This window comes from Nymphalis io, chromosome 4 (genome assembly GCF_905147045.1).
Source record: "Nymphalis io chromosome 4, ilAglIoxx1.1, whole genome shotgun sequence".
Taxonomy (NCBI): domain Eukaryota; kingdom Metazoa; phylum Arthropoda; class Insecta; order Lepidoptera; family Nymphalidae; genus Nymphalis; species Nymphalis io.
In genome coordinates, this window is record NC_065891.1 from 9115913 (window position 1) to 9143606 (window position 27694).

Below are 27694 nucleotides of genomic sequence, written 5' to 3' on the forward strand. Positions count from 1 at the left end.
CTTCGGCACGGATCGGAGAACCACGAACCCTCCCGTTCTGTGGTTTGCTCATGGCTAGGCGGAGCTCTCACGGGGCGAAGGTATTATCTAATAACTACACTAATGAGGAAGTTGACGTTTTCTAAGTTAGTAAATAAAATATTATTTCATTGCTTAGTCTTTTATCTTAACTTTATTGTACATAATCTTAAAAACAAAAATAATGTATAAATTTATTACTATTATTCATTTTCAATGAGTAAATCGTCATCTTTCGCAAGCTTGCGTCTTTCATGTCCTGATACTAACTCACCGTGAATTCTCACACGATACACGCAAGTGTACAACGAATGGCCCCAGTTCGAAAATATTTTTATACGAATCAAGTTGTACCCTTTATCGGAATTATGCAATACTTCGAAATATTGTATCGGTTTCCCTTCTCTTTCGTATTCGAATGTTCCAAAATCAAACGGATAAGGATCGCCTCGATACTCTAGTCCTTCGATTTGAAACAACCGTGGTGCTGATGATATTTCCCTTGAAAAAAAAATTAAAACTTCCTTATGCACTCGGCAGACATGTCCTAAATCAAAAACCTATTATCGATACACTTCAAGAATAAGCAAATTTACATATCTTATTGTTTTCATAGAAATCTTCAACAACTTAGTGGATATGTATGTGTAGTTGTAACTTTATTAAAAATATATAGAAACAAAATAATTCAATCAAATTTAAACAATATATTTTTATATAAATACTAGTTTCCATCTTTTTTTTTTCATAGAATAGGAAGGTGGACGAGTATATGGGCCACCTGATGGTAAGTGGTCACCAAACGCCCTTAGACATTGGCATTGTAAGAAATGTCAACCATCGCTTATAGCCACCAACCTTGGGAACTAAGATTTTATGTCTCTTGTGCCTGTAATTACACTGGCTCACTCACCCTTCAAACCGGAACACAACAATATCAAGTATTGCTGTTTTGCGGTAGAATATCTGATAAGTGGGTGGTACCTACCCAAACGAGCTTGCACAAAGCCCTACCACCAGTATTGATATCTGCGGCATCGGCCGCGTTTTAGAGAAGAGGGGTACCCTGTGACCTTTTCTGTACCTCTGACAACACATACAATATTTCATGATGATTGCTTCAGCAGTGAAGCCATGAAAGAGTAACAAACAAAAAACAAACTCTCTTTCATATTTACAATATTAGTAAGGACATATTACAGCACAAAAACGAAATACCTGGTTGGAGAAATGTGAGGTGGGATATGTTCAAGACTAATGCCGGTTACATGCACAGTTCCCAGTAATTTTATCGTCGCCTCTCCTCGAGCTCCTTTAAATGCCCAACATTCACCAGGTAGTGTTCCTGGTCTAATGATAGCACTGGCTCCGAGACATTCGCGACAAAGCAAGGAGCTGATCAAGTGTAACACCCAACCAACTGGAGATTCATAAATGACGTGCTCTAATGTATCGCCGGTGTCTACAATGCGAGCCCCAGCTGTCTCCAGTGCGTAATCAGCCATCTGTTTATAGTATTTATTTATTTTAAGATGTATTTCCTTTTTTTTCATTTTCGATTAGTTTATAATATTCAGAACTGATTTATAACACAGACCAGTTAACACACCAAGTGCCGTCACTCGACAAAAAATCTTAATAATCCATTTACAATTGGAATATATTAGTAGATGGCTCATGATAGTAAATTCGTGTTTTCCTTCCTTAAATTAAGGATTTTTAAATGTTTTAAGGAAAGCTTTTCCCGTATTTGGCATAAACTGATAAAATCTAGAGAACATAAACAACTTCTTTTTAAAGCAAACTGCAAGTTTTTTTAAGTACATACTGTTACTTTTATATAAAAATTGTTTCGGGAAGCACCTTTCTATACATTTTACTCACTTAATTACCTATATATATATATATGTATGTATGTATAGCATGTAATTTATCCAGGACATTCAAAACTGTTAAATATATATCTAATAAAATAGGCAAAATAACAAACATTTTTAAATGAATCGTCTGTTGGGAATTTCTAAGTAAAGTTTACATTAATGTATTTTGTCTATAAAGGTACAAAGTTGTGACAATTTGTTTAAGATATATTTTATATTAAGTATTTACAGTGACATCCTTATAAAAAATATAGAGTAAATTACGAAGCAGTAACAAATAATAGAAAACTTTTACATTTATCTGCCATGGGATTCCATGGCGAAGTCCAGCAGTGGACTGACACTAGCTGATGATGATGAATAATAAGGATTACATATTATTTTACCTGACGATCATAATCCCGCATATCAAAAGGATGAGATAAATGTTGCGAAGGTTCTAGCGCTTCCTTGGCTCTACCGGCTGCCGCTGCAACAGCTGGCAATACAGAAGAGATGCGATCCATCTCATTTTTTAACAGTTCATGCTTGCGGTTTACCTAACATTTTCAAATTATATTGTTAAAAACTTTACTTATATCATAAATGTTTTTGAAACTTAATAAATAAATACCTACTTAAATAAACTCTGGTCTCGTTTTTCTGCTGTTTAAAATGAAATAAATATAAGTAAATATGTACTCTCGAGAAAAATGTTTGGAGCATATTCTGTGAATCTGATCGAGTACAGATTGGTATAGATTTGGAAGATTTGAAACCGACACATGATGTTTATAGCGATATTTTCGTGCTCGGCGGACACGAGATGAATTAAGAAAATATACGTAGAACCTCATTTTATCCGGATTTGAAACCGCGACCACCGGTTAAGAACTATGTTTTCATGACAATCGAAATAGTAATCATATTAAAAAAAGAGATAGGCATGTTTGATTTTTCTCAGATTGTCCGAAAACCCACTAATAGGATGATATAATATTACTATAGTTTTTATGTTCAGGACGTGCTAGTTTAAGTAAGTTTACACGTTAAATTATTCGAGAAACAGCTTATTACGTTAAATTAATCGGAGAGAAAATTGACGATCACCTGATGGTAAGTGGTCACCACCGCCCAGACATTGGCTATGTAAAAAATAATTACCATCGCTTACATCGCCTATGCGCCACCAACCTTGGGAACTGAGATGTTATGTCCCTTGTGCCTGTAGTTACTTTGGCTCACTCGACCTTCAAACCGGAACGCAACAATACTAGGTATTGCTGCCTAGCGGCAGAATATCTAATAAGTGGGTGGTAGCCAACCACACAGCCCTACCTGATGAAACTAGCTCATCATAAACAAATATCTAACAATATTTTACGGCTATGTCACAGTAGTAATATAGAAAATGAACGATGGTAAGCAAAAATCGCTTGGCTTGATTATGATTGTATTTATAATTTAAAAAAAAAACGATAATTTAGGAAAAACATTAATATTATCAGTGAAGTAGGGAAATTATGATATCAGTTTTTATGATATACTGATTAATCAGCTTGGAGAGGTTTTTGCGTTTGTAGTAGTGTAATATATTTATATATTAAAACCGGAATATGTAGGTAAATCAGTTTGTGCTAGCTATTGTGTATCCCATCCCATACTCTCATAAGTAGCGTTAGGAAGTGTCATTTTTTTTATTATACTTTTTTTACAAATTATTACATGATAAAATATATGAGAGACAATACTGCCGTGCAACGTCGTATCGTCAAAATCTTTGACGTCGCATTACGCGTTGTATATATTATATTATCATTGAAATTCCCAATGCGGAGCTGCGGCGTACAGATTTGCGTTGCAGTGATGTATTTTTTCTTAAAGCATTTTAACGCAAGTAGAAGTACGGCACGTGTAGTGCGGCCTAAATCTTACTAGAAACTTTACTAATGGTCACTATTCTCGCACGATGCCGTAAGCAATGAAATTATTACGTTGCGTCAACGCATAATGTCTACGTAAATAATAAAATCATACGTGTCCAAACTGATTGAGCTTTACTATATTACGTATTATGGTCTGTATTCAAAGGTTCTAAAAATTACCAATGCGATTTATTTTACAGTTGCACTCGAATGATTGTCTAAAAATAGTAATAACCTCTGTTAGCCCACGAGTTAGTTGCATAACTACATATTTGATATCTGTAAAATCTCCGTCTAATGCCTCCTGAGACCCACCAAAATACATATATACTTGCATTCCGAGTAACAGTGTCAGCACCACGCAAACAAACGACCGAAAAGTGCTATGAAAGCAGCCTTCTGATTCGTATTCATAATCCATGGGGCCACTTAAGTTCCTGATCGTGCGAATATTTATAGAAAATATATATTCAATATTAAAGATTTCAAGTAAAATACAATCGTAGAAACTGACTTTGACAGTGGTTTGATAGAAATCGAAATGTTTTTGTTACGAAGTATAAAAAATAATAATTAGAATGTGTAAAAAGTTTCAAAGGCCGATAAGTTGCTCACTTTTTAAAAATAATAACATTTTAATTTTACTGAAAATAAACACATATCTTTAGGGTTTATAACTTTATTACTTTTATACCAAAACTGTAAAGATTGTGACATTACATAAAATAATATTTGTATTTCCAAAAATGCTTAGTGCAATGTGGCAGTGAACGACTCCGGTATGGTCGCCCACGCGCACATTCGCCTAAGATTACCGATTTTAATATTGTTATATGCCAATAAAGTAAGTTAACTGACAACGGAGAAGCCTTACTATAATTGCTTTATTCTCAAAATGGATAGAATATAATACAACAGTATGGACTAGGTTCCGGCTCAGGGCTTCTGCTGGCCGGTGTACTCGATCTGCGCGGCGGCCACGGACTTCATGGACTCGTGCGCGTTGTGCACGTTGGCGCGCCACGCCAGCAGCACGTCGCGCAGCTGCTGCCACTGCGCGTGGCCGAACGTGCGGTGCATGGTGCTCGACACGCGCACCGAGCGCGCCGCCTGGTCCATGCGCGCGCGCACCAACCGCGTCTTCAGGACTGGACATTTACGAACTTCATATTATTGTTCATATAATTTGGTAATTAAAGCAATTGTCCTAAGGCGAAAGTTATTTTAATTTTAGCAATACAAACAATTAATAAAATATTTCAAGGAGCATTGGAGAGACTGGATGAAAAGCGAAACTAAAAACTTCCCTAACTAACTCATTTATATTTGTTGATGTAGTCTAGTTTTTGTTCAAAAATCCTTTCATTAAAGTTTTTGCTTGTTGAAAGCCACCTTTGTGCAAAGCTGCAGGTAATGAGTGTGCACTCACATAATAATTTTAAGTTGAAAATATATAAAATTCGCATGCCATAGTTTTTCTATTCTATGTTAAGTCTATCACATTCTCTAGCACAGCATCCTATACCATGAATGGTATTGCGTCAGATTGGTATAAACATCTTGTAAAATATATAAGCAAGTGTCATTGTGTGTTTTGTATATTGAAAATACCTTCAATTATAAAAGCTTCTACATTTTTCTCTTCAATCTGCAGTTCAGATATAATTTCGTCAAAGGTAATTTCTGAATTTGATTCTGCCATTTGCATGAAGGACAATATTCTCATCTTCTTTATATTTTGTTCATGATTTAAACCTGCAAATCAAATTAAATAAAATGTAAAAATCGAAAAATGTTAAAATATTGTTATTTATATATTATAAACAATATTTTAAAGGAAATCTTATACAAACATATGAACTTTCAAAAAGAAAATCGATGAACTGTTTTGTTTTTGTCTGTTTATACACAGATAATGATTTTAACATATGAATATAAGGTATTATGTTAATTAAAAAATATATATCAACTAATCAATATTTTGGTATTTTACCTTGAGACTGTACAAACTCCTTGTGATTATTGTAAAAGGTTTGATAACTCGACAATTTTTCAGAAACAAATATTGTGAGCAAATCATAAATTAGCTCGCCTTCCAAGAAACGCACTGGTTTCAGTGACAACAATGGGTCTAATAGGAATGAGTTAGGGTCGGCGAGAGCTGTCACTATACACTTAATGGCGTCCTCTCTTGCATATGAAGCATTTTCATCTGTATATGTACCAAGTAATTCAATCATCACTTTTGATGCCAGTTCACTGAAAGCCAAAGAAATTAAATTTAAGCTTTTAGAATAATCATAGTTCTATATTACTAGTACACTTTACATCATTCATATAAAAATAATAGTAATATATAATAAGGATGATATTTGCTGAATTAGCGGATTAAATATAATCACCTGTTTTGATCTTTTAGCACTTGATGTAACAGTCTGTAGAGTTTCTGCATTTGCTCATTAGAGGGAGGGCAGCTAGCAAATTCCCTTTTTAATTGATCTACTCCTTTAAATACTTCACCAACTGAACTTACACGTGCAGCCAGCTCAATCACATGATAGTAGACATGGTAGCGCAGAGGAGAATTGGATTCAAGATTGTTATAGAGCCGCCACAAGCTGAATTAAAATAAAAAAATACCATTTTACCATCACTTTTAATGCTATTTCTATGAAATAGGTATTATTATTTCAGATTATTATACATTCATTTTTAAGACAGTACTAATAAATTAAATATATATTTATTTATTTATTTTTTTATTTATCAAATAGGAAGCCAACATTATATATTCAGAAAAACATTTGTTATTGCACGTGTAAAAATATTTGAAATGAAATTAAATATAAATAAAATAAAATACTTACGATTGTAATGCCACCACACCAAGTTTTGGTCCAGGAGATTTAGTTAGCCTTTGACTAAATGCCAGGATAAGGTTTTCTCCTCTCTCCAATGGAATCTGAAAACAAGTTTAAATAAAAATTAGGGTAAAACCTAAAGAATATAAGAAAACTCTCATAGACTTATTTAAAAAGCTTTAAAATATACAGATAGATCACTCTAATTCAAATCCATATACAATCATTTTATACTTCCATCAGCTGTAAAGTGATTTAGTAGATGAAAATGTTTGTTAGAAAGAATATCATATAAAATTTCTATTCTATTAATTTATGGATCATTGAGTATAAATAGTGGATTTCTTTTATATTTTTTCTCAACTAATTTGATACATTCACATCTATATAGGCATATGCTTAAGTTTTATTAATTCCCAGCAAAACATCATTGTATGACTAAACTCTAAAGTACAAGATGCATTGTGAGGTGTGTTCTATGTTTTTGTTTGTTTGATTATTCTTTTTACACATGCCATGAAAACTAATCATAGACAAAAAAATATAAAGCTATTTTTAATAATAAAATTTAAAGGCATAACCCAAAAAGACATCTCTTCCAGTCACCCTTAAAATAACGGGTCCGAATAATTCTTCTTAGATGTTACTATTCAAAAAGTAAATAGTGACATATATATGCATAATAAATTTACTACATACATAAAGAATAAGTATACTTTACAAAAAACAATGCAATATAATAACTTCAGGAAAGTAACTTGTACAATTTGTATTACTTTCTTTAATTACATTTTATTGCATTAAAGACAAAAAAAGTACTTACTGAAACCATGATAGACACAATACTGTTAAGGATAGCTTCAATATCAGCCTCATTATTTTCTTTGAAGCAGACATCACATACTCCAACTATTTTGTGTAAATCATCTTCAATGCCCTTAGGGGACTTCTCTTCTGATATTTCAGCGCCAAGACTTTTGAAATATTTTCTCAATTCTAGTGCCTAAAATTAATAATTGCGAATATATTTTAACCATAATGTAATCTTATATATTAATAATAACTTATTATTAAGGAATTGTCTCCTTCTACTAAATTGTTTTCTTTTGTAATATTTTACATACGCCAAACAATTGAAACTCTTGTTAAGGTTATGTTCACGTGAACTTACTTGATCTTCAAGCGATATGTCCATAAAAACCGCAGGCCCTTGCATTTTCGCTTTCAAATACTTAAGTTAGTATGTAATTAAATTAATTCGTTTAATTTCACAGTACAATACAGTTCTAGCATTTATTTGTACGTGTGCCACCAAATCGCTTAAGATGGTGACAGAATTGACAGAACAGATAAATATAATTCATAGATATTTATTATAACTCTTGATCATAGATATATGTAGTTGTAAGGAGAAGTATCTCAAATGGATCTTAATGTTGAAAAGGTGTCCAGACAGACTACACATAAACAATATACGCTTATTAATTGTTTTAAAAGACAAATTTGAAATATACATATATAGTCGTTGAAATAAATCAGCTTAGAGATTTTTTTGTGTTTGTAGTAGTGTAATACATACAGTGACGAAAACCGAAATATACCGGTTTGCGCTAGGTACCGCATGCCCCGTTCTCGCATAAGTAGAGTTTGAAGTAACATAACTTAAAAACTAATTTATTAATTATAAAAATATATCCGTTCGAATAACTTACTTTCGGTATCGATTAATTCAATCACTACAATTGGCAATTGTAAATTGGCATTGACATGTTATTTATTTATATTGTCATTTATCATTTTACTGTTCACACGTATAAAACGTGTGTTGGGAATTAATATTCTCATATTTCAATGTGTATACTATTCACAAGCCATTTAATTAAATTTTAACTGTTTTGTTGAGGTTTTTTAAATGGGATAGCTTCAGTTCAAAATGTCAAGCTTTCATAAAACATCACTGTCTCTTTCAAGTATTAATGGAACAAAAGTAAAAAATAACTTGCCTTATATCTCAAGTGGTATACCATCATTAGATTTTATTATTGGTAAGCTACAATACAATATATTCAATTGATGTTTTCAATTATAAAAATGAAAAAAATTACAATATTATACTTTTAGGTGGAGGATTACCGGTTGGTGGTATCTTTCTTATAGGTTAGTATTTTATAATTTGTCCAAATTAATGTTATTTGTGATTAAAATACTAATGACACATATAATAATATGTATCTATTTTAATATGATATTTCAGAAGAAGATGTTCTAGGCAGTTATAGTCGAATACTCACTAAATACTTTCTTGCTGAAGGTGTTGTGTGTAAGCATGATTTGTTTATCGCATCAGCGGACGAAAATACAGAAGAAATAGTATGTATCATAATATTGACATAATTAATTAATTAATTAAAGTTCAAAATATTATTATAATTAAACCAATAAGAAACAACATATCTCTTTTAAGGAATATAATTTAAAAATCTTCTTAGAAAATCCATTCTCTGATTGAAATATCAATTATTTAGACTACTATTATTTTTATTTGGTAATTATTTAAATAGCTTACTAGAATATAATTATTCTAATAGGTCAAAGAACTGCCCCAACCATGCACATCGCCTTCTGATGAAAAAGTCAATGAAGTATCAAGTGGTGAGATGAAAATTGCATGGAGATATGAAGGACTTAGTCAAGTGGAATCTTCATTTGGTAGTAATGCAAACTTTGGTCACAACTTTGATCTAAGCAGGCACATTGATGCTGAAACAATAAATAATTGTAATGTCACATACTGTTGCCTGGAACAAAATGAAAATAATGTAAATAGTAAGTAATTATATTTATGTTACGAATAGGACGGTGGGCAAACAGGCCACCTCATCAGGTGACCCTTACAACATAAAAACAACTGAGAAAGATTTTTTTTTATATAGAATAGGAAGGTGGTCGAGCATATGGGCCACCTGATGGTAAGTGGTCACCAAATGCCCTTAGACATTGGCATTGTAAGAAATGTCAACCATCGCTTACATAGCCAATGCGCCACCAACCTTGGGAACTAAGATTTTATGTCCCTTGTGCCTGTAATTACACTGGCTCACTCACCCTTCAAACCGGAACACAACAATAACAAGTACTGCTGTTTTGCGGTAGAATATCTGATGAGTGGGTGGTACCTACCCAGACGAGCTTGCACAAAGCTCTACCACCAGACCCTTACAACATAATAACCACTAAGAAAGAAATATAAACCATTCATTACATCGCCAATACACCACCAATCTTGGGGATTAAGATTTTTTATCTCTTGTATCTGTATTTACCTAGCCAGGCTTGCACAAAACCTTTCTTTCACCTCGTTAAATAAAACTGCCTATTGGACATTTTTAATTACAATAAATAATACTAATAAGAAAATTACTGAGATTGGAAATATGGTGAAATAGTAATAACAGTTTTTGATTGTGGATTTTTACAGGTTTTAAAAATAATCTCTACCATACACTTTTAATAAATATTAAGGAAGCCCTGTTAAAAGAAGAATATAAAAATAATAGTAAAAATAAAAATATTCTCCGTGTATGCATTCAATCACTGGGGTCACCCATATGGATGGCTTTGGATTGTGATGATGATATCAGTACCTATGGACAAGATCTTCTAAAATTTGTATACTGCTTAAGAGTGCTACTCCGCAATACGAATGCAGTGGCATTTGTTACAATTCCTTCACACTTATTTGATGTAAGCGATTGACAGATTTGTATTTTGTTTTATTTTATTTAAATAATTATATAATTTCTTGTAAGCATTGTTTAGAGGCTGTGTTGTATAAAATTGATTTCTCTCTTTTTTTACCATTAATTTCACAAAAGAAGATTTTTTTTTTTTATAGAATAGGAAGGCGGACGAGCATATGGGCCACCTGATGGTAAGTGGTCACCAACGCTCTTAGACATTAGCATTGTAAGAAATGTCAACCATCGCTTACATATCCAATGCGCCACCAACCTTGGGAACTAAGATTTTATGTCCCTTGTGCCTGTAATTACACTGGCTCACTCACCCTTCAAACCGGAACACAACAATATCAAGTATTGCTGTTTTGCGGTAGAATATCTGATGAGTGGGTGGTACCTACCCAGAGGAGCTTACACAAAGCCCTACCACCAGTAAAATGATGATAAAGCATTGCTTGAGTAATTACCCATTAAACACCATTTATAGGTAAAGCTGTTAAATGCTAATTAATGTACTTATACAAAGAGTTTTCATAAGAAATCTTTAAAAAAATTAACCATGTTTATTTTTTATCAGAATGATTGCATCATGAAAAGACTTCTTTATTCAGTTGATAATGCTGTAAGAATAGAGTCATTTGCTGGATCGAGTAAAGAAACAAATCCTGTATACAACGAATATCATGGTCTCTTTCACATAACAAAGTTGTCTGCTGTTCATTCCCTCGTACCCTTTGTACCACCAAGTCTGGACCTAGCTTTCAAATTAAGAAGGAAGAAATTTGTCATAGAAAAGCTGCATTTACCACCAGGTATTAATTGTAGTTGTAAAAAATATTATATGTTATTTATATTTATTTAGCTGAAATGTTCCATTTGTATATGGCACAACTTAATACCTTAATCAATGATTGTAGGTTCAAATATAGGCAAGCGACACTAATTTTTCACCTGCTTAATATGTGTTAAAATTCCTCATGCTCAACATTGATGGTGAAAACTGCGAGGAAACTTTATCAGACCTCCGATATAATCAGCACTGGTTCGATTTAGATTGGTTAAATAAGCTTCCATTTGCTCAAAAAGAAAGCCCTGCAATGGAACACGGGTTGTGTTTACTTCACTTTTATTATGTTATGCAACAAATGCTCAAGTGTTTTTAATTACCCGTTTCAGAACTTCAAGAATCAAGTGAGCGTGAACAAGATGATATAACAGCGATTCCGAAGACATGCGGTGGATTTAACAAAAAGAATATCGATTTTTAAAAACTAAAATGATATTGTTACAATTTTAAAACGATTTAATACATATATTTTTCGCATTTTTTTTTTTATTACCCATGACCCATAATTTAAAATTTTATAGTATGTTCTAAGTGTAGTTACAAACTGGTGTTAAAATAGCTCATGCATTAATTTTAGGCAAAACTGACTTAATTATTAGTCACCCCACTGTTCATCAGAGCGTATCTCCCTAAAACCGGCAAATGTATTCATCGCATATTATTCAACGGCTTACCAAAACACGATCACGCGCTGTGAACATATCGGAGATAGGTCATACTTAGTGACAGTTTTTATTTATTTATTATTAAATAATGAAACAAATATCGAGTGCTAGAGCTTTATTTGGCTGTTTTAACACCATATTCTTTGTAAGTAAATATTGCGTTTAAACTCATGAAAATTTGATTGTTAACAAGGTGATTAAATTAATTGTTCCTATTTCTTCATTGCAAGGGTTGTGGTTTTTTGAAAGTGGTTTGTGGATTCCTTCTGCTGAGTGATTCTCGAAGAATTCTTCTATCACGGTTGCTCGCGATGCCAGAGGATGGACTTTATGAGCCTCCGTTCTACTACGTCGCGCTCGCGCTCCTGGGAGCTGGACTTATCGTTTGCACTGTGGCTGCTTTAGGTGTTTGGGCCACTTACTTACCTGGATACATTATTTTAACTTTTGTAAGTATTATTTATTAGTCCTTCCTTCGTATTGTAAACAATAAAACTTTAATAAAATTAATTTACTTAAACAATTAATAAAAATAAAAAGACATTAAATTTTTCTGCCAAGAACTTCGCGGTAGCAGCCCGAAGTTAGTAATGCTTACACTCCTTACCTCGGACCGAAAGGATGTGAATTTAGCTTCCCATTATAGATTATGAACGAAAAGAAATAGTGGCTAGAATTGGATTCGCGCCCTTACTTATGCACTTTAAAATATGAATGTTCGCGCAGTGTTTTTTGTACAGAGTCATTAAATAAATGTATATATAAATAATAAGTGAAATAATACAACAAAAATGCTTTCTTTAGTAGCACCCCTGTATCTTACCTGTCTTGAATACCTATGTCTTAAAATATTTATATAGAAGGTACTTGGTCCAGGTATTATTCCCCCATGGTTTTTTTTTAACAATAAACTACATACAAATATACAATATACTCAGTAGAAACCTCTTATATAAGCAATTTATGATCTAATATACTTGTACATCTTACCAGACCAACGTCTTTTTTCCATGAATTAATTTTAATATATTTAATATTGTAACATACCTGAAACTACTAACTCAAATTAAAATGTGCAAAAGGCAATTTTAAAAACAGACACACTTAAAATAAATATCTTGTTACTTACTTCTTTATAATATTAGTATATTTTAAATTGAAATATAGAATTATGATGGCCCAGTGGTTAGAACACGTGCGTCGTAACCGAAGAATGCGAGTTTTAACACAGGCACAATGGAGTTTTCATGTGCCTAATTTATGTTTAAAATTAATTCGACGGTAAAGGCAAACATCGTGATGAAACCCGCATATGTCGGATGAAGATCTGCCATTTGTTTAACCACCAACCGGCAATTTAGCAGCGTGGTGGTGATTAAGCTCAAAACTTTCTCCTCAAAAGAAGAGGAGGCCTTAGCACAGAAACGGGACATCCGACAATCCGACACAACTGGAACAAGGTCAGGCGCAGGACCAACGGCTTTACGTGCTTTTCCAGGCTAGGGAGTGTACACACTTCCAACTTCCAGACTCTGGGCTGTTATTGATAATTTTTGTCAAAAAACCGCAATAACTTTTTATTGGCGGGACCTGGAATTTGAACCCAGGACCTCCAGGTTTGGGGGCTTTACTAGCCTTCTACTAGCCACTAGACCATAAATGAAAATTTGTAATTTCATAATAAATAAGAGTTTTGCTTCCAGTACTTTCTGATAGTGCTCGGCTTGCTACTCTGCGAGTGCGCAGCGGGTGTGTTGGCAGCAATATGGTTGCGATGTTACGGCATCCAGGCCACTCGCGGCGGAGCGGTCGGAGCTCTACAGAGCTACTACGCGGTGCCAGACTTTGAACATTTCACAGCGGCATTGGATTTAGCACAGACTGAGGTATACAAACATATATATCTCTAGAAAGGTCATCAATAATGTAACATACTCCTAGTCTACTGCTAGGTAGAAATTATGTCTGCACTATATGCTGTTCAACAAAACAAAACAAATTTATAAAGTAAATAAATATAACTGAATTTATAATCAAGTACCACTGGTGCCAGTCCGCGTGTCACCAGGTTCGACCATCGACGCAACTACCAATTAAAATCCAGACACAAGAGACATAACACCTTGTCTGCAGTTCAATTAGTGTAAGAAATTCATATTATTTCTTATAATGACAATGCTTATGGGCAGAAGTACTACTAAGCATCAGACCAATTTGCCTAAAATATATAAATGTAAATATTTATAAAATATTATATATATTAAATATTATCACCTCGGTCCCCTATTGTTTAACATTTTCATTAATGATATACTAAAAAATTTTCAAAATCCTGACATACTTCTATATGCCGATGATACAAAACTATATCTATAACTAATCATAAAAAGAAGTGATGACTGCTCAAACTTGCAATATGATTTGGATATTTTAGTGCAATATTGTTCATCTAATGGCCTACATCTTAACTTTGATAAATGCAATGTAATAACATTTTCTAGAAAAAAAAAATCCAATTTTATTTGATTACACAATTTCCAATCATTTAATTAAGAGGGTAACCGAAGTTAGGGACCTAGGAGTGCTTCTAGATTCTAATTTATTATTTGACAGGCATGTGAATAAAATTATCGCAAAAGCTTACAGTATGATGGGTTTCATATTTCGCCAGGGAAGAGACTTTAAGCATATCAATACATATAATGTGTTGTATAACTCGTATGTAAGATCTAATTTGGAATTCGCTTCAACGGTTTGGAATCCACAATACTCTAAGTATGCTATGGCTATCGAAAATGTTCAGAATAAATTTATTAGAAGATTAACGCGTAAATTTGGGTCCAATGCTATTAATAAGCTTAATATTTTGTCGCTTGAGAAACGCAGGGAATGCAAAGATCAGGTTTTTCTTTACAAAATTGTAAATAATTTTGTCGATTCAATGTACTTAGTCAACAACATTTATATCAAGTGCTCACATTCCATTGCCCGTTCAAAACATACCTTTTGTGTCCCAATGTGTAGAACGAACTATGCTAAAAATCGCTTTTTAGTAAGAGCATGTGACAATCATAATAAACGCTACACTAGTATAGATATATTTAACGAAAATTTATTTAAGTTCAAAGAAGCTCTAAAAAACTGTATTTGTCAGTAATATACTTATCGTTTTTTTTTTTTTTTCTGTTTTAAATTATTTTTAATACTTTATTCATATATCTTAATAAATTGTTAAATAACTTGTTATCGTTAGGTTCACTCCATGTTTGTTTGTATAAGTGGAAACTTTGTTGGCTTAAGTGAAATTTATTTTGTTACTAAATTTTATGTATTATATTATGCTGTATGTTTCCCAAATAAATAATAAATAAAAATGTTGCCCCAAATTCAATTACAATTCAATTAAATGTTGCCACAATTCGAAACGTATACATACAATTTTTGTTTGTTTTTTTCGTATTATATATTATCCGTAACAATTGCGTACGATTCGTATACATTTTTATTTATTTGATTCAGGGTAATAAAGACGTTATAACATTTAAAGATAAATAAGTATGGCATTAAGGCATTTTTTTCATACAAATGTTTTTAATTTCACCAACTGAAGTCCGTAAGTTTTCTATTAATTTAGTCCAAAATCTCAGTTGCAATGCTGCGGCATGACAAGCGCACGCAACTACGACATGTCGCTGTGGCAGCTACGACGGCTCGGTCCGCGCGGGATGTCGGTACCGCTCAGCTGTTGCGTACAAACCGAACACGTCTCCTATCTCAACCCAGCCCCTGTAAACCAGTCTCGTTGCCAAGAGGTGCAGCCCATTCCACAGTTCAGACATGTACATGTAAGTACGGCCTTAACGACTATCACCGGATAATCCGTATTATATACAAAAAGGTTCAATGTTGGTTTAACTAACATACTTTCACATTTTAAATATATTAAATTAGTCGAATTAAATTAATTCATTTTAATTTTATGAATATGAAGCTAATATTATGACACCATATTATATATTTGACTATTATGTAATTGAATAAAACTAATTTGTTCTATATCTCATGTTAATTGTATATAATCATAATTAAAACTAAACTTTATGCCACTTAGTCAACACCGTGTAACTGTTTTAATTAATACTTTAGTGTTAATTTGAATCTCAGGTGGCTTATAAGAGGGCTCCATGTATAAAATACGTGTATCTTAGGCGAAAGTCGCGGGTTCAAATCCGGACAAGCACTTTTCTAATGTTAACCAACCCACACTATGACATTCTGAATTATGCTTATAATTTTCTTCGGTGGGGAGGACTCTTCTTACCATAGGACTTTTACTGATTATTACCTTATTTTCTCATTGTTAAATTTCAGGGTTGCCAAACAAAACTGGAAGACTGGTACCAAGAGCAATACTTCGTATTCATGCTAGCGTTGTTTGTAGTCGCCGTCTTCAAACTGGCTGTGCTATTAAGTACCGTGTTTTCATGTATTCGTCTAAAAAGAAGCAAGCAGGAGAAGCATTTCTTTACTTTAAAAAGTATGCAGAGTAAGTCGAATGAAAACATTTACGAACGGAATGTAAGCTTGCACGATGAACCGATAACAGCCAAATACGTCCAACCAAATAACTTTTACAGTCCACGTGTACGCAACCCGAGGATTTTCAACAAGCCGAATGAGATGGTATGAGAATTAGCCGCGGAGATAAATTCTTTAGAGAGGAAGTTGGAGACCTTCTCTGATATTCTGTATAAACATCAAGCCGACTCTATTATGTGGTGATACATTTTTAATCTTTCCAACAATCAAGTGTTCTATAAAAGCACCAGTTTTGTCAATTTTATTGTTCCCTGTGCTGAATGCCATATAATTTCGCCATATCCGCCTTCATATATAAGTTATATTTTACAAGCGGTATACTGTAGTTATCGTGCTTTTTGAATTCATTTATTTATGGTAGATTTTTAGGCAATTTTAATTTAATAGATGTTTATTAATAACTTCGTTCATTTAAAATTGACAATTCTATTAAACTTAAAGTAACTGTGTGCCCGGATATGGAATCGGTCAAACTTTACTAGTTTATCATTATGTACATATTTCAACTAAATCGGAAGTGCCATAACTATGTACATAATATTTAGAACAAAAACTTAAAAACAACCCACTAACTTCTACAACTGATATCAATGTCCCCCTCATATTATTGTAGATATCGGTATCTCTAAAGTTTTATCTCCATTTATTTGTAAGAAATTGTGTTATAAGTAAAAGACTGTATCTAGATTATAAGATGTTATGAAAATAAGTATATAAAATAAAAATCATGTTTCAATAAGTAATATTATTTTCAAAAGAACATTCAAAAATTGGTCCTAAAGTTAAAACATTGTTAACAATGGCTCTGGAATGTTTCTATCATTCATAAATGTATGGGTTTACAATTGTAACAGAGAGCTAATGTTTCATTTTACGAAATGTTTGTCCATTTTATAAAGGAATAATAAGTGCATTATACATAATCGTACGTTTTTCTTATTTAGCTATGCTTTTTTTTTTTAATTAGAATATAAATTTTAATGCCATCTAAAATTGTAAAATGTTCATAATGTATAATATACATATGTATACTATAAGTTAATTTTTATAACATATTGACAGAACTTGTTGAATAAAGTTAAAAAAGAAACCAACATTCCGAATATTCCAGAATCCCACAAACCCTACGTGATACATGAGACCCTTAACAATAACAATATTCTATTCATAATAATTGATTCTATTTTAACCTATAGACCATTGAGACCGACATCACAGTATAATCCACTAATTACATCTTAGGTACAGGAATGACCTTAAAAATAAACTTAATTAATAAAATTTACATTTGCACTATAAATAAAAATTGATTGAGTCGTTCACAGGCGGAAACCTCGCTAACAATCTCGTATCCGAATGTAAGGACATTAATCATATAAATAATTACAAACACAATTTCAATAAGTCGCGCCAGCTTAGTGACGAAAGATTATCAGCAAGGTTTTGAGTGGAGGTCCAGAAAACAATAAACTATATTGTAATGTCATGTTACCTCTATTATAACAATTAAACACGTCGACAGATGTATTGCCCCAATTTATGTCGCCATTTTGATAAATAAATTTATAAGCGTGTAAATAAAATCGTTGAAATGTCTTTTGTGCTATTTACTTATATTAATATTTGTAATAAATATACATAGTATATAAAGACTACTTCGCAATAAATGAGGAAATTAAATATCTCACAAAGATAAAATTAAGTCATGTGAGAAGATTCCGCTACTAGGTTTAATTATTTTAATATGCTATAAACAACCTTACTATACAATATTTTTACAAACGAACTATGCATGAACAACCATAAAAACTATAAACTCTAAGAAATGGAATTCTTTTAGAATAAATATAGTTTATATAAAACAACGTATCAGAAATGTTAAAAGACATCGGAAGAATGGCGGCGGCACCACGTTATCTGGTTGAAAACTTTGGTCACAATTGGTCGCGAGTTAATGTTATATGAAAACATCAACAACGATGAGAGAAAATGACAAGACATCTAATTGACCGCACACCGGCTCGATCGGCATCCGATCCGGCGTCCTATCGAGACACTCATAGAATATCGTTGAGGAAGGAGTTGTCTAGCGAGTTTAGCAACTCCTGCGCGGTGAGATTACTGGCGTCCGTGGAAGGCATGTTATCGAGGAAGTCGAGATTGAAGTCTGCAGTTTGTCCGGTAAAGGAAGACGCTGAGTGAAGAGAAGAGAAGTGGTGCGGGTTGTTTCCGTTGCCCTGCATGGGCCCGTTCTGCGACATGATGGAGTTCTGCATGGCGTTGGTCTGCGCGTGCATGGGCTGCTGTGTGGGCTGCATGGGCTGCATGGGTGCGTGCGCGCTCAGCCCGCCCATGCCGGCCTGCTGCATGCTCATGCTCTGCGACTGCGACATGTGTATATTCGGCATCTGAAAGTGAAACATTATATAATAAATTACTTTATGTAAGTCTTTAATTTAATCAATTGCTTTATTCGTCCTCTTAGTATACCTGATGACAATATTAGGAGCCACTCTTTTATTAAACGACCATTCAATATACAGCCGTGTACAATCACATATACGTAGAAAATAAATAAAAATGTTAATATTGTATTTAAAAAAAAATCTAATATTATTCCTATTATAATAAATACATCACAAAATCTATTAATATGTACAATTAAATGTTTACCTGTCCTTGCACGCTCATCATTTGGTTTTGTTGCATAATTAGATGTGACATTGAAGACTGTTGCTGATTCGATGCCCTGGAAGTAAACAAACGCAATGAATAAACAACTAACGGCGACAAGGTGAGCGCTGGAGGTTAAAGGGGGGTACATACAACTCGTTAATTAATCATTGCATCACTATTATTGTAGATAACGAGATATATTTGTTTTATACGGGTTCATTCTTTTCGTTACTGGTAGAGCTTTGTGCAAGCTCGTCTGGGTAGGTACCACCCACTCATCAGATATTCTACCGCAAAACAGCAGTACTTGGTATTGTTGTGTTCCGGTTTGAAGGGTGAGTGAGCCAGTGTAATTACAGGCACAAGGGACATAACATCTTAGTTAGTCTATGGGCGTTGGTGACCACTTACAATCACGTGACCCATATGCTCGTCCGCCTTCCTATTCTATAAAAAAAATAATCTTGTATTGTTTCAATAGCTTTGTATGCTTAAGATTTTAAATTTTTTTTAATCATTTTTTTCTTTACTTGACTGCAATCTTTAAAACACAAATACATAGATAATATTATTTTTAAATTATTATTTTTCTCTATGGTGTAAAACTTGTACTTGTGCAGTACATGTAAAAATTGTATTCTAAATGACTATGTAATCTAGATCATGAATACAGTCATTGCATTGTGTTAAATACAAATTTTAGAACAAGCATTTCATTTACCAAAATTTGTTCATATATGTTACATATTATGGTACCTTTGCTGTTGATGCTGCATTAATTGCTGTTGCTGCTGCAGACGTGCCTGCTGCATTTGTAACTGCTGTTGTTGTGCCATACTGCTCACACCACCCACATTGCCCATACCACCCATGCCACCCATATTGAATCCTGAAAAGTAATCCAAATAATTATATTGGCCAAGCGATTTATTTAGGCACCATAGTACAGTATAAATTGGCAAGTGTGTACAAAATAGTGTAATCAATATATATATATATATATATATATACATATATATACACGTCTGGGTACTTTATATATATATAAAGTAGATAAACTTACAACAATGTATTCAATATAGAAACAGATCGTGAACTTATACTATAATCATATATACAGAATGACATTGAAATAATTAGTGCAGTGGGTGCACCAATTATTCGACTTATTCTAAGGAATATTTGATACTACTCCAAATCAACGTCGCGATAACCAACGATTACTGCTCGTAGTATTTAATGTGTTACATCTAAGAATCGCACTCCAAACATCCGATAGCTGATACGAACGAATTTTGTTATTTTAAATTTTGCGTATTTCCCGTGATTATCGCTCACACTGACCTAATGCTTAAAGCGCTACGCGTCCTGTGTCACGACGTAAATTCTTGTAATAAAGAAAAAACATGAACACTTATCATGTCTGAAAGATTTTTTAGTTTTAACTGCAAATTTTATAACTCCTTATATAAAGCCTAATTTATGGGATCTTTAAACTAAGATCGATAAGAGGACGATAAAATAATGATTTCATAGTCGCCTGGATGTACAAACGTGTATTACAGACATTTGTAGCAAAAGAATAACTACAAAGTTTCTCTTTTTACGTATTTATATAATCCACATTCCAAGCCGTTGTTAGATTAACGTTTAGCAGACACGATATTTTTCTTGATGTTAAATAATGCTACAAGACCGCTCGTAAAAAAACCTATTTACAATTAATATTTTGATTTCAGTATCTGTGATACTTTCATCGGGTTCATTCTGGCGCTATACCTTGGTGGTGGTGTGGAAACTGCTGGCGGGCGGTCTGCTGCTGTATGAGCACGTGCCGCCAATCGGGCGCGTACTGGCGGGCGTGCGGCGCGAAGGCGCGCGGCGCGGGGGCGGCGGGGCGGCGCGGACCAGCGGGCGCGCCTGCGAAGCGCGCCTTGTATTCCGGTGGCGGGGGCCGCATTTGTTGCTGCTGTACTCGCAACATCTGCTGCTGCTGCTGTTGCAGCAGTTTGGCTTGCTGCTCGCGCGATATTCCAGCCGCTGCTATCCCTGTTTCACATTAAGACTTGAAGTTCGAAAGGACAATTTCATTAAAGTAATTATAAGGGCACAGCGAAATCGTGACCTCAGACTATCGATTTTGACTTTAATAAATAATTGAATATACTTCGATATCTGTTCGTGATTTAATTATTGGATTATATTGCGTCACACCTAAAATGTTGTGAATGTATTATACAAAACGTACGTATCTAACCATTGTATGAATTTTATTGTGTAGTACAAAAAACCTTAAATGCCTTTTAATAATAAACTGATAACACTATTATAGCGTACGTCGATTTTTTTAATATTGTGTTAATATATTATAACAATCATGGCAAACCGATAATTAATGAATAATCAAACATTTTAATAAGAATTAGTATACAAATTAGTTATTCATTGAAAAAATATGTTAACATCATTATTTTTATTAAATAAAATAACGATTTCAACTTAACTCTAATTTGAAATAAAATAGTAAATCACTTTACAAAAAAAAATGTGCATATAAATGATTATGTATCTGTCGTGTAAGAATTGATCGCAAAGTCCGCTGAATGCGTTCTATCTGCATTATTAAAAGTAACCTCATCTACTTGCACCGTCTGGGTACTGGGTACAACCGAGTCTATAATGTATACGACATGTCGACCTCGCCCACGTTATTATTACCACGTAAATATTTTCACATAATCGATGCAATAAGAAACGAGATCGTTCAGTAATCGTACATTCCACGTAATTGATAAGCTAAGTATATTGTAATAATCATTAGGCTAACGATAACATAAACATTTAGACTGCTAATAGCACGTTGTTATAACTTTCTAACTCGTATTATTATTATTCATTCAATTCAAATAGTTCCGGGGTCGATTTTTTTTTTTCAACTAGTTATACATTTACAACGAAATATTGTATTTTACATTCAATAACCAACGACATCTAATACTGGGTGAAACACATATAATAGGCAATAATTTAACCAAAATATAATATGCATGGAAAAATAAAATGGCAGGTTTACATGGCAGACGGACGTTAGGTCCTTCGAAAATTGCACACAATTGTTTCAACATATAGAAAATGAAATTATCAAATTATATCCTGAAAGAATTATATACTAGAGAAGTGTTATATAAGTATACACTTTTCGGCAATATCTCATATTTATTTGTCATAATAACACAGGCAAGATGCATGCAGCTTTTTTTTTGTATTTTACAGTTACAAAAAAAAAAAACTAGTCACAGAACGGAAAAAAAAATTAAACTGGGATTTAAGCGTAGTCAACTGCAAGGTCTACGAGTATAGTCATGATGTTAGTCATGAGTTCCATTACCGATTGCTGATCCCTGTCCAGGTCCTTGGTTCTGCTGCGGGGGGCCTGTTGGCCGCGGTCGCATCGATGGCGAGAAGTTAATGCTCTGCGATTGAGATACCGAGTAGGAATCACATCCGTTACCTGTCATAATTATATGAAAAATATATATTAATGAAATACTCCTTCAACAAACAATAAGCTCTCATATTGGATAGATTCTGTTTATAGATTTATTATCGTAGTTACTTATTTTATTTGTCTAACATATTTAAGAAAAATTAAATTACTAGGTAGGTACTAAGGTTTTTTGTAAAAAGTCTCTATATAATATTATATAGATTTATAATATATATATATATATATAAATATATATATGATAATTCCGTTCGAAACATAAATAAACATTAATATACATATCTATCTAGGTATATGACCTTTATTTTTCAAAAAGCCTAGACCTAATTTTTCAAAAAGACAATATAATATAGACGTTTGATTAATTTTCGAGTAAATAGAGTATTTATATAAAATGTTTATTAATTTTTTTACCGTTTCAAAAATGAATAATTAATTTAATTATATACGATAACGTACATACACAGGTGATCGATTATTTCATATGTTTTTTTTTATTACATTATTTTGAACTTGAATAAGGATAACCAAACATTCGTACTTCATAATTTCGCTCAACATTTTTATTATAACGTAACAATTTTGTACATTGTGTTTATCACCATTCTTTATTGTTTATAAATAAACTGCGATAAGAAATGTTGAGTCACACGAGTACATGTATCAATTTCTGTATCATAACACACGTATCAGAAGCAAAGTTATGACGTTTTCGTTAGATTTTATATAAAAAAGTATATATATATATATATATATATATATATATATATATATATGACACGTATTAATAAAAATAAAATAAAGACCATAGATAAACTTTTTTCCTTAAAATTCCATTATAAATAATTTGTTAGGTAATGTAGTTCTATTTTAATAATCATAATACGTGCACGTAATTAATGATTACATAATTAGCAATTACCTAATTAAAGGCAGTAAAGTTTGTTATATTTATTATTTATAATATATTTTGGGCAACATTGTATTTTTTGTTATTCTGTATTTAGTTATGTCTGTGAGTTTTTTTTCTTAGTCTATTTTAGTCTCCGGCGACTTTTACTATTTTTAATAAGTTATACAAAAATAAAACATATCAAATCAGTATAGAAAAGTGGCATTTAAGGTCTAAAAATATAAACTATAAATATTAAGCATAAACAACGCCCACACTCTGTGTTGCCACGTACAAAGTAATTTTAATATCACCACGGCACGGTATGTATAAAATCCATTACGATGACTGGATAATGTATAGTAATAATAATAACTACACAAAACATTTAATTTGAAATAATTGTATAGTCGTGGATATTAAAGGATTTTTGCTTGACAAAGAATTCGTTTGAAGGAAAAAAGACAAAGAATTGGTTTATTAGCGTAGAACCAATACGAAGTACGACAATAAAAAAAAACTAATAATGACTGTGCTGAATAATGCAGATACGATTACACTTAGTGGGCAAATTGTGATAACAAACTCACTTAGTTAAATAAAGTCTACTGCTAAATGTATTATTTTATATTTATGAAATTCAAACAGATTTTCCTCATATCATACTATTCTGAAGTTGAGATATTTTAATTTTTAAATTAAATGTAAACGAAACATTTTACTGTACATTGTCTGTATTCATTTACAATAACTTTATTTTTATTTTACGGGATATTTACGTATTTATTATTTATCTTGATCATCGCAGATACGGTAATAATCATATTATTGTCTTAATGGTTTTTTTTTCTTAACTGTATATAAAACTTTAATATTGGCGTTGTAATTTAAACATTAAATTTCAATGTGATAAACGAATAATATCATTCAAAAGCTCAGGTATCTGTGTATAGAGATGTAGACATTTTACAAGTAATGTTGCTCGTCGAGACGGCAATATAATCAACATGTATTATATCGGCACGGTTTAAAAAAGTATAACTAAAGTAGCTTGTGGAGTGAACGCAATAAAGACTTCAATCTATGTCATCCCCGAAGTGCGCGCGGCGCATTCTCGTCGATCGTCAACCTCAGAGCACACCCTCCCCCCGTTCACAGATCAACTGAACGGCTACTGCATTTTAACACATGTCGAAAGGCTTAACGCGTCAGCATAAGGTGTACTTTCGCACACGATATCAACATGTGAGACACTAAAGACAAGCTAGTAGAAATACACATACCCTTAGTGCATTGTACTGTGTTATGAAAAATAAACTTAGCACGCAACGTTACGTTGTTACTCGAGACTCGTGTTGAAAGATGTAAAAGTAATGTGCTTTATAAAATTTAAACTTTTAATTTGTTTTTTTTTTTTTTTAGTTTGCGATCTATTAGTGAAATTGAACCTGTATATGTTAAAAGGTATTCGATAGTTTGTGTACAGCATATAAGCATCGACGTTGATTTTTAAAATATCAGAAATGACAATATACTAATAAATAACTTTATAGTAAACGAATTGAAAATGGCAAAAGGGTTTTTATTATTAAGCCGGAAACAACCAGCCAATATTTCAACATTACACTTAAAGACCGGAAACGATGTACATTCCGCATCCCAAATATTTGGCCGAGAATAACATTTGGCTTATGAGTACAAAATAGTACTTTTTTAAACGACTTGAATACGTTACTAATTATTGCCACGTTTGGCAATAATTATTTGTTTGGCATTAATTATAATTTGGAGCAAAGTCATACCTTGATGATGCTGTGGAGATGGGGTGCCTTGGTGCTGGAAGGAGGCATACATGCCCTGCTGCGCAGCCGCTGACACGTGACCGCCGCCCGCGCCGCTTACTTGCATATGCTGCGCTGCAGACACCTGTCAGAGAATAAGGATTTATTCCGAATATCAATAACACCATTTAGTGATAACCTTATTTAAGTTAACAACATAATAAAAAGCCGGTTTTAACACTAAACAAGTAGGCATAACGAATAAAAATAAACAAAGATAATGATCACCGAACGGTTTTGTTTATCATATAGTATATGAATACATAACGTAAATTATATTTATTGTTCTAAATAATATCAAAATGATATTATAACAACATGCAAGTCTCGCTTTGCAGTTATCAAATTTAAAATGAATAGGATAATGGACCCATTTAGTACTTTGCCTATTTTTATATAAATAAAAAATAAATAGTACTGAACTGATTAAAATACACAAAAATTTCTTTTTGTTCTACTTGGTAGGTTCTTAAAAGTCCTATTTCATTAAATTATTATTTAAAAGTATTACCTACTCGTCATTAGTATTTATTTAAGTAAAGTATATTATATAAACACATACAATATCAGTTTCTATTATAGAAACCTGTTATTGCGAATAAGTATTTAGGTATTCGGAATACATTGAGCTGCGGTCACTCTGGTTAGACTTATATTCATGTAAACATTTTTTAAATAGAAAACGAATTATAGTTTAACAACTACGATTTATAATAGTAAACTAGGCTTTATTTAAATTTTATTCATTTGAGTTGCACTGAGTACTTTATTATTAACAAAACGAAATGTTCAAAACTAAAATATCGCATTTTAAGCTCATTAACCATCTAAAAGGTAGTTCCAATAAATCATTTCGATTCGCATTGCACGTTGCGAGGCACGAAATGTCTTCGCGGGTGACAGCTGTCCGTTTGAAGACACGGCCGATGGGTATACATCCATCCACACACCACACATCGTCGCCCAGCGCATAAACCAGTTCCGCGCCCCGCTCCGCTACCTCAGTCTGCGACTCGCCGGCTCGATATAATATGCGTAATAGCCGCTAAGCTGTATTGTACAGCTAGACAAGCTAACGGAACCTCTTATCTAGTCGCGCATCGCCTTTCCGCGCGCGCCCGCGGATTTCTATCACGACGTGCATCTACAATAGTGAACCAGCCAATGGGAACTGCTCTTATGTGGAGCTTGCAACTTTGCCAGTTTCCCGTTACGATGCAATCGAAATCAGTGTAAAAAGGTCTTATCGTTTACATGTTAGGTAGCTAGCTGCCCATTTGCGTGTTAGTATTTTTACTTTTCTCTGACGACACAAGGCACTGAGCTTTTAGCAGTAGGTGGTCATGTGACCTCCATAAGTCCCCTGTTACTCGTTCGTTCGTTTTAGAATTCAATATAGATATTTATGTAGCGTCGTAATATCAAATAAATATTCAATTTATTAAGAAACAACTTATATTAGGAAAATACTTAATTTCGTCACGTAACGTTTTTTTTAAAGTTCAGAACAAAATGAATGACAAACCTCCTTTTTTTATAATATATAGAAATTTACATATAAATACTTTTTAATTGTAAACAATACATTTAACTAACATATTGTTAACTTATGAAAGAAATTATAAAGGTTCACATAGATCCGCTTGAATTATTTAAAATCGATTATATGGTTAAAAATGTAACTAAATGACATATGTTTATAAAGTAATATACCTAATTTATTTCGAAAAAATCTTCTCAAATTGAGTCGCATGACGTCATGGCTCTACGCTGCAGCGGTAGAGTACGCCCACGAACCGACGTCACTGACACCCACAACTCGGATCAGACTTAAAGTTCATACTAATATTAAACCTATAAATCATATGTTGCCATTGCACGTAATCATTTCATCCAATGCTTTAAATAACTTAGTGTTGTTACAATTAATATTACAATAAAATGTATAAAATTTATATGTATACTTCCCTTAGGAAAGTAAAAATTGTAATATTAAATTATAGATTTTTAACAAAATCTTCAATTTCCTTATAATTACAAAGTTTTAATAAAAGTCGTAACAAATATAAATGTCTTTTGTAATACAGCATGTTGTAAACGAAAGAAAAAAACTAACTCGCCAACTTCAACTTTGTTTTATGAAATTTTATTAAATTATTACACAATTAGGAATTTGATACAGAGGCCTTGTCGCAAGTAATATTATGTAACATTATTTCGTACTTGACTCAAATTTATATAAAGAGAGTCACATAATGGACAAAGT

At 32.7% G+C, this 27694-nt stretch overlaps 5 protein-coding genes across 8 annotated transcripts in view; 2 read left to right on the forward strand and 3 right to left on the reverse strand.

Moving 5' to 3' along the window:
- Positions 1 to 221: 221 nt before the first annotated feature.
- Positions 222 to 4223, reverse strand: LOC126781914 (SUN domain-containing protein 3-like). Its single transcript, XM_050507036.1, has 4 exons — positions 4038 to 4223; positions 2285 to 2437; positions 1237 to 1523; positions 222 to 519 (listed from the first exon to the last, which is right to left on the reverse strand). The coding sequence occupies exons 1-4, from the start codon at positions 4221 to 4223 to the stop codon at positions 222 to 224; spliced, it is 924 nt and encodes a 307-aa protein (XP_050362993.1).
- A 242-nt stretch (positions 4224 to 4465) lies between these two features.
- On the reverse strand, positions 4466 to 8007 carry LOC126781928 (eukaryotic translation initiation factor 3 subunit M). Its single transcript, XM_050507048.1, has 7 exons — positions 7835 to 8007; positions 7487 to 7666; positions 6670 to 6764; positions 6205 to 6420; positions 5796 to 6061; positions 5414 to 5557; positions 4466 to 4950 (listed from the first exon to the last, which is right to left on the reverse strand). Exons 1-7 carry the CDS (start codon positions 7877 to 7879, stop codon positions 4739 to 4741), a joined length of 1158 nt encoding a protein of 385 aa, XP_050363005.1. The 5' UTR covers positions 7880 to 8007; the 3' UTR covers positions 4466 to 4738.
- Positions 8008 to 8465: 458 nt separating this feature from the next.
- LOC126781788 (elongator complex protein 4) lies at positions 8466 to 11727 on the forward strand. Its single transcript, XM_050506820.1, has 7 exons — positions 8466 to 8708; positions 8785 to 8820; positions 8918 to 9033; positions 9252 to 9489; positions 10142 to 10407; positions 10981 to 11215; positions 11580 to 11727. Exons 1-7 carry the CDS (start codon positions 8597 to 8599, stop codon positions 11669 to 11671), a joined length of 1095 nt encoding a protein of 364 aa, XP_050362777.1. The 5' UTR covers positions 8466 to 8596; the 3' UTR covers positions 11672 to 11727.
- Positions 11728 to 12003: 276 nt separating this feature from the next.
- Positions 12004 to 16723, forward strand: LOC126781810 (CD151 antigen). The gene is made up of 5 exons (XM_050506864.1): positions 12004 to 12060; positions 12146 to 12364; positions 13619 to 13801; positions 15563 to 15760; positions 16287 to 16723. Exons 1-5 carry the CDS (start codon positions 12004 to 12006, stop codon positions 16602 to 16604), a joined length of 975 nt encoding a protein of 324 aa, XP_050362821.1. The 3' UTR covers positions 16605 to 16723.
- A 521-nt stretch (positions 16724 to 17244) lies between these two features.
- LOC126781808 (neurogenic protein mastermind-like) overlaps positions 17245 to 27694 on the reverse strand; it is a 30429-nt gene continuing 19979 nt past the window's right edge. For 2 of the 4 annotated variants that reach the window (XM_050506863.1, XM_050506860.1), the window contains exons 4-9: positions 25390 to 25513; positions 22579 to 22701; positions 20970 to 21239; positions 19947 to 20079; positions 19188 to 19263; positions 17245 to 18922 (exon numbers count right to left, since the gene is read on the reverse strand). In XM_050506863.1, the coding sequence (XP_050362820.1) occupies positions 18572 to 18922; positions 19188 to 19263; positions 19947 to 20079; positions 20970 to 21239; positions 22579 to 22701; positions 25390 to 25513 (1077 nt within the window). In that variant the 3' untranslated portion in view covers positions 17245 to 18571. The remainder of the gene's footprint in view (positions 18923 to 19187; positions 19264 to 19946; positions 20080 to 20969; positions 21240 to 22578; positions 22702 to 25389; positions 25514 to 27694) is intronic. The other 2 variants (XM_050506862.1, XM_050506861.1) reach the window with 2 other exon arrangements.